Below are 11,779 nucleotides of genomic sequence, written 5' to 3'. Positions count from 1 at the left end.
ATAAGAATCTTTGTTTATAGCTTAATGCAATGGGAAGAGAAACACACTTACCAGTGATGCAGACAAGGGTTTCCTTTCTAGACAAATCAGTCACATGCTGCAATGAGACTTCACCCAATCAAAACCATCGATTCAGCAAATTCAAATAAAATAAGAACAAGGAAAAAAGATGAACATAGTTTACTCACAATAAAGGTGTCATTGAATGATGCAAAAATGTGAGCAACACCAAAAACATGTTCGCCCTCTCTAACAGTATCCTTATCACATTCCCAATTGCACAACCAACATAACAAGTTCTAATAATGAAAAAAATAGCATCTTATTATTGCTTCCTTCAAATTAACAGAACAATGAGATCATAACGAAAACATAGGTTGCTAGGGAAAAAGAAAAAGAGTTTATTTAAAAGGAAAATCAACATCTAGCTGAATCACCTAATACACTACAATCAGACTTCTTCATTGATTATCACATATCAAACAAGATGACGTGGACTAATAATTAAGAACAAGAATGGAAGACTAACCAACAGAAATTGGTGGACTAATAATTAAGAACAAGAATTGTAATAGACACCTCTTCAACTACCTAAAAATTAAAATAGATGTTCAATCGGGAAAATATTTTAGTCTTAATAAATAAATAAATAAATAAATGATTCAACCTTATGATCAGTTTCTTATTTTCTTATTTTTCTAATAACCAAAGAATCATTTTTATTTAAACCGAAAGAAAATAGATGTTTAATTGTCCAATTTTCTTTGTATTCATAATGCTCTCTGTTACTTTTAGAAGCAATCAATATATGAAATAAGTTATTGCTTAAGGTACTATATTGAAAGGCCATCTCTGGTTCACATTGAATTAAACAAGGAGAAGCAAAACTAAAATATTGGTCATGAAGGCTTTTAGTTTGCTTATACTTCATACAAAATAAAAACCAAAATAATTATTGGTCATGAAGTAGTACATACAAGTAGTACTCATCAATTATATTAGGCACAAAACAGTGGTTTAATAATAACTAACAACTTCAAGCAAGGAAAAATACTACCAATTTCATAAGCAATCCAAGAGGAAAAGTACCTAAATCTTGTGAATTGAGAAAAGGAAACACAGAAAACAAGTTCCGCTCTTTTCCATCTCTCTCAGGAAATTCATCAAACACATGGCAAGCATAACAATACTGAAGCGAGGTTGCAACATTGGGGGTAACACCAGACTTTCCCACCAAATGGGTCTTGATTTTCTAAAGGTTTCAAATAGTAACAAAGCATAAGAGGTTGCCCTAAGGAAACTAGTTATAATTTTTTACATAAGACTTACATATGGACATGTCATTTGACAATGGGTGAAAGAAGCAGTGCATCTGTGTCTTGAATCCTTGATCCAATAAAAGTGAAACATCTCTTCAGAAAGGGGGAAAAATGAATACAAATTAGTTCCCTGGAGATAAGTTTGCTAAACAACTCAACAAAATGTAAAAATTGAAGAAGCACAAACATTACCTGAGACAGTAGCATGACAACAAAAGAGAAATAAAAGTTGTAAGAAATAATTAGTTGTAAGAAATAATTAGTTGTAAGAAATGGAAAGAAATAATGGGTGGGAAGAATAATTAATCAGTTATAAAAAATGGAAAGAAATAAAAGTAAAATAGCATGACAACAAAAGGAAGAAGTTACCGCTTTGTGCGATCATTACCTGAGAGAAATTTTATGATAGTTAAAATCAGCTCCACAAATCAGCAAAAGAAAGAAGTTACCCCTTTGTGCGATCATTACCTGAGAGAAATTTTATGATAGTTAAAATCAGTTCCACAAATCAGCAAAAGGAAGAAGTTACACCACGGCCTCGTCATCTGCCACCATCCCAACCATTACTGTATTCCATACCTCCATCGTAATTTCCTATGTGAAACAGATTGTGTCCAAGTAAGTATTTTTCATATTCCCGAAGAAACCAAAACAAAAAGTATAAGGAATCTTCTGATCAAAAAATAAAAATAATAAGTGGTCAGCAATGCCTCTACCCCTTCCTCTTCCCCTCCCCCTTCCACCATGTCCTCTTCCTCGCACCCTTCGTGAGGCTTCTGTATCAATCGAATCGAGTCAGAATAACAACCATATTAATCTATCAAAATAATTGCCAGAAGAATTATAGTTTACCTCCTTCCTCATCATATTCATTTAAAGATTTTACTTGATCAGCTGGAAGAGGAGGCTGGTATCTACATAAGAAAAAAGACTTAAAACTTTAGCAAGCAGTGAAAAAATAATAAAGCATGTAACCAGTATAACAACTCACACAAAGAATATTGCCTAAATTTTTATATCAGGTATAACACATTATGAATACAAAAGTAAATGAAATACAGAAACTCCATATCCCTGTCAGTCTTAACATGAGATGATTTTTCATGCCGTCTAGAATCTTGATGCTTAATTGACAAAAGTGACAAGAAGCAGCAAGATAGTCACAATCAATTTGAAGTCAAAGTATTACCTTTTAATAGAAAGCCATGCACGACTTCTAGAACAATATGCAGATCTGGAAAAGCAACATGTAGAATTGCTTGAAAGGCATAGAAAAGATCCAGGATGGAATAGATGATGTCAAGAAAGCAGCTTTCAAAGTAGGGGTAAAAGAGGTCCAGAGTCTAAGTTCATAAATGCCTTAGCTGCATAAATTACAGCATTAAAAGCTAAAATAGAAAAGGAAATAAAAAATACAGCAGAGTCTAAGTTTACATTGCATTGTTGCTGTTTGAACCAAACTCTTGTGGTAATTTCTAGAAGTGGGCTATGGATGCTAAGCAGGAAGCTGCAAAAGCCTACAAACAAGTTGATAAATTGAAGAATAAATTTCCAAAACAGAAACCGTGCAGCATCCTTGCTTTGACCAAGCAATGAGGATGAAGGGTACAAGTTTGTTCCCATGCCAAGCCTTCTTCCAGTTTCCTTGGCAATAGCAAGCTGATCACCTAGAGAAAAAGAAACCCAAAAGAAATTTCTAAGCAACATGATTTGAGTTAATGGTATGAAAAAAAAAAAAGAAAAATAACACCACAAATCTTACAGTAATCATTTTTACATTAACACCAAGGTTCAGGTCTCTTGTGATGGTTTCAGTGCTATCATGCCTGGGAGGATCAAATAGTGGTAGCAGCGCAAGAAATTGCCATAGTGCACCATGAGCATCTTTTGATTTCTCAGGTACTTCCTGTTATATAAAGATATTCAAGCAGCAATTATGAATAAAAACTCATTCAACCAAGTTGTAAACTATAAATGTTAATATCCTTTTTTTACCGAAGCTGTCTAGCAACCCCCAAAGATCAGAGCCCACGCTCAGCAAACTTAACAATAGTTGCATAGCCTTTCTCTTCACATCCTCTTTGTAGTTGCAGAGGTTCAATATCTAAACCGGAAGAAAAGAATATTGTTAAGTCCCCTGCACAAACATAATCAGCTGGTGCCAATAGCAGAATAATTTTACCTGCTCTGGAGCACCTTTGCTGGATATATGCCAATTTCCATCAGATTCAATGTAAGTTAGAGCAGTCCTCTTGTCTCCAGGATTGAAAGGGAAAAAATGGACCTCCCTGATTCCAGCTCTTGCCTGCAAAATTTACATTAAGATTTAGAAATTCTTACCTTTAAATTCAACATATATTTTTTCCCTTTTAATTTCTTATATTGAAAAATCAATTTGGGAATATATTTACCTCCTTTGGATCAACAAGCACACCAACAATTACGGCATCTATATCATCTTGATTCTCAGTCCTATATGGAAGACCAAGTTAACATGGACACAAGTCTTTAATCACTGAGACACTGTGAATCAATAAAAACCTAAACCCCAAAAAATTCAACCAAAATGAAACTAGTCAATGCATTCAGGAACCTTGATTTCACAAACAAGTTTATAAGAACACAAAATAAAGAACTGTAACCGTTACAAGTTCTTACCATAGAATAGGAAATAGAATTAGAGCTAGCGATAGAACATAGGATAATATAATTAGAGTTAGCGATGGAATTGAATGAAATAAAACAGCGATGAAAGAGAAAGGAGATTAGGGTTACCTGCACAGCTGAGGCAAGATCGAAGAGAGAAACGCAGCAACACACGGAGAAGAGCAAGCACTAGTGGCGAGATCAAAGAGAGACACGCACATTAGGGTTCGTAAGGGAGCAACGCGAGCAAGGCCGACGGAGGGGGTGCGATAGAGAAGAACAGGTAAGGGGTGCGACAGAGCCTCGGTGCAATGGAAGTTCAGTGTAATGGAGGTTCGGTACGACGGCGGTGCAAGGCTGATAGCGCCGCCGATGGAGCATTTAGAGGGATGAGTGTAGAGCGCGGAAGTGGGAACTGAAACGGAGAGAAGAACGTGATTCCAAAACTTTATTTTAATATTTCCGACGGAAAATTTTAAATTACAGACGGATTTTCCGTCTGTAATAATTTAATAAAATTGAAGCTTTCTGTCTATTTAATTACAGACGAATTTTTCGTCTGTAACTATTTTCCACGAAAAAAAATTAATTTTTCCGATAGAATTATCGACAAATTCTCTTTTCCGTCTGTAATTTATGTTAATTCATTTTCTTTGTTTTCCGACAAAAAATCTCTCTAAAATTCTGTCTGTATTTCCGTGGGATCACTTGAGATGTATGCCTTTCTTTTTCTCGTTAGGAGCCGTATAGTTGTCCAATGGAAAAATAAATGGGATCAAATTGAAAATTCACTTTAAAATAAATATATTATGTTACTGTTTGGGATCCATGTTTGATGAACATTCGATCGTGGTCCAGGTTTAATTAGAAATTCGTATAAATTATTCATCCTGTCCTAATTGAAGCGATAAAGTACACAATTGTGCAATTAAATTATCGTAAAAAGCAGATCTCATTGGTGTGATCATCATTCCCTTGTATTTTAAGTAAGACGGACGGATAAGATCATAAATGTAAACATCGCATGCATCTACTTCTCACTGGGGAGGAATAAACTATAAAAAATAAACACCATGGACGTTTGTCTTGTTAAATAATTTTCCACTCTTAAAAGGAAATAACATTAAGAATGAATATTCAATTGTAATTAGAATCTTTTCGCCGAAAATAATTATAGAATGATAAGAATCCTAGGGGCGAGTTACTTTGTCGGATAGCACAATATTATGCAAACAGATAAAGTTGGAAGAACATTAAAGTCGTCTTAAACAAATGCCACACCTCTCTTATTGTGACTCTTCCCTTGTTTGCATCCTATTAAATTTATCGAACTTTTTAAGACCCTTGTTAGTAAAAGTTAATTTATTTCTAAACTAAACTACATCTTATCTCCTTTTACTTTACTTAACAATTCATATTGAATTTTAAATTACAATGCATGTATATTACCTATTGTTTTTCTTAACTCTACTATGTTGCACTATGTGAAATTAAAGAAATTTGGGAGTCTCTTAATTTTGTGTCACGTGCCTTTCCATCAAAAGGCAAAGCAGAATTTTTTAAGGTGCACCTAAATGACTCAAATTATCATCCTCTAATGTTAAAGATTCAAAAAAGAAAAGTAAATAAAACAATATTTTAAGCACCAAAAAAAATTAATAAAGTTTTATTATATATTTTGATTTGAATCAAAATAATTTATTGAAGGTTCTACTTTTATAAACTCTTCTATTCTTCCATTAAGCGTTTTTGGAAGCTAGTAGCGGTTCCTTTCTAACTTATTTATTTGTCATCAACTCTCTAATTTGTATCCATCTCTCAAGTAAGCTCTTTAACTTATTACCTCTTTTCAAAAGCAATTATTTTGTTTATTGTTGGTTGACTGACTTTCACGGTAATTAAAAAATAATGCAATTGGATAATATCAATTTTGTTAACTACATTTTAGTTTTTTTTTTTAAATTTAGAGTAAACACTCAATTTGATTTCGGTCAACTTTTTCAAAAGATAAAGTAATTCCTATTAAAAAAAATACTATGGTCCCTAGTAAAATTATTTTAGGAAAACACGATTTTTTTGTTAAAAAATCTATTAAATAGTAACGAATCAAAAATCAGTTTTGTGAGATTTTATTTGTAATTTGTGGAAATTTTAAATCCCCACAAACTATTAATAATTTTTTTAAAAAAAATCCTTCACTAATAGTGATTATGTAAAGAAGGACTATTGTCAGAAATTATGTCACAAGAAGAAAAGGTAATTACAATACAAAAACATTTTAAAAAGAAAAAATTACGTCACATAAAAAATGAGAGAAGAGAATCGTGATGTTGATGGTGGTAGATGAGATAATCATGATGACAAGATATGATTGCATAATTGAAATAGTGAGGTAATAATTATAACAATGACGATGAAAAAAACAATGATAGTGATGATAGTAGTTGTAACACCCTTATTATCAGAATGTCACGCTTTCAGATTCGAAATCGTATCGTTGTTTTCTTTGAAAAACTAGAAGATACTTTTTCTTAATCAAACATACATATCTAACCAAATTCAATTACAATCTTCATATATATATATATATATATAAACATACCAGATTTTGTATACAAGTAACTTATAAATAATATAAGTATACATATCATTACAACTCATATCCCTCTTACAAAAATATAATGATAAAGGCGAGAAAAAACTATAATATACACACAATTAATTATCATAAGAGGATACGTATAAAATAAAGAACTGATTTCAACTGCAGTGATTATTGCTCATCTTATGAATCATTAACAATTAATTATCCAAAATTTAAAGCTCATTTCTTTAGTTAAAAGAATTTCAAAACTCAATTAATATTTCATAACATAATCGATTACAGTCTCCGTCCCAAAATATAATCAAATCTCGTTACAGCCTCCAATCCAAATCAAATCAAATCACCATCAAAACTCAGGCTCAAAATAGAATCAATTACCGGCATCAAATGATACAAGGCAAATACAATCAAAGAACAATTATAGCCAGTACCAACATCAAAAACAACCCCCAACATCACCACTGCCATTATAAGGAATCTCCTAGTTGTTCAAGCATAAACAAAATAATACAAGAAATACATAAACGGAGATGACAGTTAAGGCAAATAGTTTAGTTAGCATATAGGTACAATTATTCAAATAGACAAGCCAAATACAAGATGCACACCCAAACAATACACACAAATGCAAATGATGCATGCCTGTTGATGTACAGAAATCTGTCTCTCAACAAATTTTCTTCAGCAAGTATACCAAATTGTCGTCAAATAAAAACTCACAGTAGAGTGAGGTCGAATCCCACAGGGATTGATTGGTTGAGCAACTTTAAATAGAGGAGTTTTCTAGTTGAACTAAGCAAAGTTGGTTTGAGAATTGCAGAAAGTAAAATAGCGGGAAATGTAAATAACAACAAATGTAAATAATGGAAAGTAAATTGCAGAATATAAAGTGTAAAAAGTAAATTGCAGAAACTTAAATAGGAATGGGAATGATAAACAATAATGTAAATAGCAGAATGTAAAGAATGGGGAAGATCAGAAGTGGGGGAGCTCATTGGGATTAGGAGATGTTGCATTCTCCGGATCAAGTTTATTCTCATCTCTTCCTCAGTCCATGCATTCATTGATCTCTTGGCAATCTTAGGTGATTGAATCCCAATTCCTTTGCAATTCAATCTCTCTAAACTTGAACAATTGCCCAATTCCTTGATCTAATTGCTTATGAAAAGAGATGAAGTACGATCACTGATTATACCACATGTTTTTCTAGATCAAAGTATTGGTGGGATTATATGTCACCGTATCCATCCAACCCCCAACCCAGTCCAACATGAGAAAGTATTTCTAGCATGATTTCCTCATTCCTCTTCCAAGGTTCAGAGAAAATTCAAGTATGAGCAATTTCTCTTCTAAGACAGTTGCTCAATTGGATGAAGATCGAAAGCTTTCAAGCAAATCAAGAGAATGGAAAGAAGAAGAAGAATGAAAACTACAATTGATCCATTAAATTACAACAGAGCTCCCTAACCCAATGAAGAGGGATTTAGTTGTTCATATCTCTGTGAATGGAAATTGAAAATGAAAAGTGCATTCCAAAAGTAAACTAAATTATAGAAAATGTAAAATACAGAGTGTTTACAGTCCTGGATCCCCCCAGGTGCTCATTCTCATTCTAGTTAAAAACTACTTCTATTTATACTACTACTTTGATCCTCAGTTGAGTTTGCAAGTCTCTGGATGTGGGCCCTTGGCCTCAGTTGAAGCAGTTAACTAACTCATTGGGCTTTGCTCAGCTTGCTGGAAGGGTTGAGATTGGCCGGTACTCATGTTAGTCCCCACATTAGTGGCATTAACGTAGCCACTAACGTGGGCTTTCTTGGCCTACCAAAGTTAGTGGAACTAACTTTTCCACTAACTTTTCATGCAGCTCCCATCTCCATGTTAGTGGCTCACGTTAGTAGCACTAATGTGGGTCTCCTTGGTTTTGAACAAGTTAGTGGCACTAACTTTTCATCCTTAGTTTCGAACAAGTTAGTGCCACTAACTTTTCATTGTGCCCCTTTCTTCTACGTTAATGCCCACGTTAGTGGCAATAATGTGGCCACTAACGTGGGTATTCCTTGCTTCGAACAAGTTAATGAGACCAACTTTTGTACCAACTTTTGAAGCTGCCCTTCTCTTCTACGTTAGTGCCCACGTTAGTGGCACTAACGTGGGTCTCCTTGCCCTTCGCTGAAGTTAGTGGCGTTCACTTTTGCACTAACTTTTCCAAGCCTTCCACTCTTCCACGTAAGTTCCCACGTTAGTGGCACTAATGTGACCACTAACGTGGGTCTCTGCTTCTGGTTACCTAAAATCAACCAAGCAAGGTGTATCAAAGTCTTGTTCTAATCATGAGATGATGCATTATTCATTCTTTCATTCAACTCTTGCACTATTCTCATGAAAAATGTATAGAATTCACAATGTTTGCTTGAATCAAAGTATGAACGCATATTCAACCAAATACTTGCTTATTATCTAAGAAATTGCATGAAACTACCCTAAAACATACAAAAATAGCTTGTGAAACTAGCCAAGATGCCCTGGCATCACCTGTCCTACTAGCCTAAGCTCAAATGTTAGTTACTTTACCAGAACCCGACACATCTAACTTTTGAAGTTACTTAAATGGTGTCTTGGGCTGGTCATCCCATCACAGAGGTCCATGTTGGAGCTTTTAAAGTTTCGGGAAACCCTAACCCGTATGATCTCTTAAATGAATGGATCTTCTCCTTCGAAAGGGGTTTCTTCACGATCTGCATGATTGTCCCGACCTCAAAGGTCGGCTTCTAATTTCAAGAGCTTTTCTTCCAATTCTCTTCGTCGACGCACCTCCCTTCTTAGGTCTCTTTCAGCTTTTCTCTATCGCTCTATCTCTTGCTCGAGTTGCTCTAGTTAGCCATGATGTCCATGTACCAGACCCATGAGCTCTGTTGAATTCCAATTTATCACATCCTCGGGTTAGTAGACTTTTGAGTTTATCCTTCTAGGTTGAGGGTCTCGCGAAGTCCGCTCTCTATTATGGCCATCTGTCCTATCTTGTCACCGAAGCATCATAAGTTCTCGGTAGTCATTGTGATATTCTGGCTCAGATTTGGATGCCATATGATCATCTTCAGTTGATCATCAGCCATAGTTGGGTGTAGACTTCCAGGTCCCTGACAACGGCGCCAATGTTTTGAGGGTTACTTGAAACTGGGTTGCTTTGGGCCTAGACGTGAGGTCCAGACTCTTTTTTGGGGCAACTTCCGATGCCTGCTGGTATCGAGATGCCGCCATCCGAGATCCTCGTGAGGAGGTGGGGGTGGTACCTACAAGGGACTCTAATGCTTAAGTTAGCAAGGGTTTTAAGCGGGTTTTTAGTAGATTAGGTTCTAAGAATACCTGAGGATGTCAGGGTATTTATAAGTATAGATATAGAGTCAATAACCATCTTTTAGAGTAATTCCTCCTTTGATGATGGATAATTGTTCCCTTTTGTTAGGGAGGTTGTTGAGATCTCCCTTCTAGATTAATAGGAGATATCTTAGGAGTTAGTTACTTATTAAGATAAGTAGGGCTAGACTCATGTCGCCGTGTCCAACCTTTATGAGGTCGAGTAGGTGTTGATAGGATCATACCTCTTAAGTGGGCTTTATTCCTTTTGGGCCTGACTATGTTTTTGGGATTTAAACAAAATAAGTGTAGAATGGATGAAATATACCTGAGGTGTTGGATATTTATAAAAAGAAATGATGACTTAGTCATCTATTGAAATGATCTTATCTGAAGTTAGTAAATAGTTTCTTTCCTTACTGAGTGCGAAGTTACTCCATACTGAGTTGATTATTCCCATAAAGATGATAATTGAAATAGTGGAGAGAGAGAGAGGGAGAGAGAGAGAGAGAGAGAGAGAGTTATTACTTGCTCTTCAAGTTTAGTCAAACCCGGGTCATAGAGCCCAATCTTGTGACTGCTCAAGTGCACTAAGCCATGCACCTTGTTTGTCCTTCGAAACTTGGGTTGGCTTATTTAATGGGACCCAAGATTCTTCCTGGGTTGTAATTATTAGATCCGAAACACAAACCTGGGTAGAAAAGAACTATTTGAACATGTCAAAAAAAAAAGAATAGAACTATTTGAAGAGCGTGTGACTTTATATCGTTCTATAACTATGAAGCACTGACACTTTTTTTATTTGTCGTATCCACGTGTCGGAGACATTTCGGACACGACACTTATCGACACTCGTCCGACATGCATGTCTTCTGTGTCCAACTATGTCTTAATAAAAAATAAAAAATTCTTTTTCGGACACTCTCAGACATACCTAAATACCATCACATGTCAGCATGTCCATTCTTATTCTTAACATGTATTCTTAAAATGGATTTAGAAATAGCATATATTATTAATTATTACAACAAAAAAATATTTTAAATACTTTAAATAATTAAAAAATAATAAAAATAATTAAAAATTAATTGATATTTTAATGTCAATAAAATACTAAAATATCATTACAATTTATCTAAAAAAATACATTACATTTATATATATGATGTGTCCCTGTATCTTTTAAGAATTTTAAATTCATGTTCCGCGTGTCATGTTCTGTGTCTGTATCCGTGTCCGTCCATCATAGCTTTATAATGAGCTTAGTACCATTTTAGCCAAGTAATGCAGTTCTAAAGGCATAGTTTAAATTCAATCCTTGGTGTTTTTAAGAGTATATGTCTTCCTTATTAAAACAAATTTAAATTTATACATTCAAATCTTTTTGACAATCAAGTCCAACCAAGTTGATCCAAATCCAACAAAACTCACTCACACAATATGCACATGAAATCACGCCGTTCTTCTTCGTGTTTCTTTGTGTGCCTCCTCTTCCTTCTTCTATTGCTGTTGCTGTGGCTGCGTTTTATTTTTGTTTCTTCTTTTCCTCCTCTTTCTTATGTGATATTGCAGTTATTTATTCTTCTTTGCTTGTTTTTTTTTTTTTAGTTTTATTATTGCTCTTAAGAGAGTGAAACAAGAAGAATTACGAGAAAATAAAATAAGAAGAAGATGATGAAGAAAAAAAGATGAAAAAAGGAAGCAACAGCAGAAGATGAGGTCGTGAGGAAGAGGAAGAGGAAGAGGAAGAGCTTTAAATTATGCAGAATTTATCAGAAAAAATAACACCGAAACTTCTTAACAATAACACATAAATTTCCTAGTATTAACACCAAAATTTTGCTACAAAAGT

At 34.4% G+C, this 11,779-nt stretch overlaps 1 protein-coding gene across 1 annotated transcript; it reads right to left on the bottom strand.

Annotated features, from left to right (window-relative positions):
* Window positions 1,330-4,422, bottom strand: LOC107646741 (ATPase 5, plasma membrane-type-like). Its single transcript, XM_021104457.1, has 8 exons — window positions 4,095-4,422; window positions 3,731-3,791; window positions 3,502-3,624; window positions 3,315-3,423; window positions 3,082-3,225; window positions 2,509-2,986; window positions 2,172-2,233; window positions 1,330-2,095 (listed from the first exon to the last, which is right to left on the bottom strand). The coding sequence occupies exons 1-5, from the start codon at window positions 4,184-4,186 to the stop codon at window positions 3,215-3,217; spliced, it is 396 nt and encodes a 131-aa protein (XP_020960116.1). The 5' UTR covers window positions 4,187-4,422; the 3' UTR covers window positions 1,330-2,095; window positions 2,172-2,233; window positions 2,509-2,986; window positions 3,082-3,214.

This window comes from Arachis ipaensis, chromosome B06, assembly GCF_000816755.2.
Source record: "Arachis ipaensis cultivar K30076 chromosome B06, Araip1.1, whole genome shotgun sequence".
NCBI lineage: Eukaryota > Viridiplantae > Streptophyta > Magnoliopsida > Fabales > Fabaceae > Arachis > Arachis ipaensis.
Note: the sequence above shows the minus strand (reverse complement) of the source record. Positions and strands in the feature narration are given on the sequence as shown.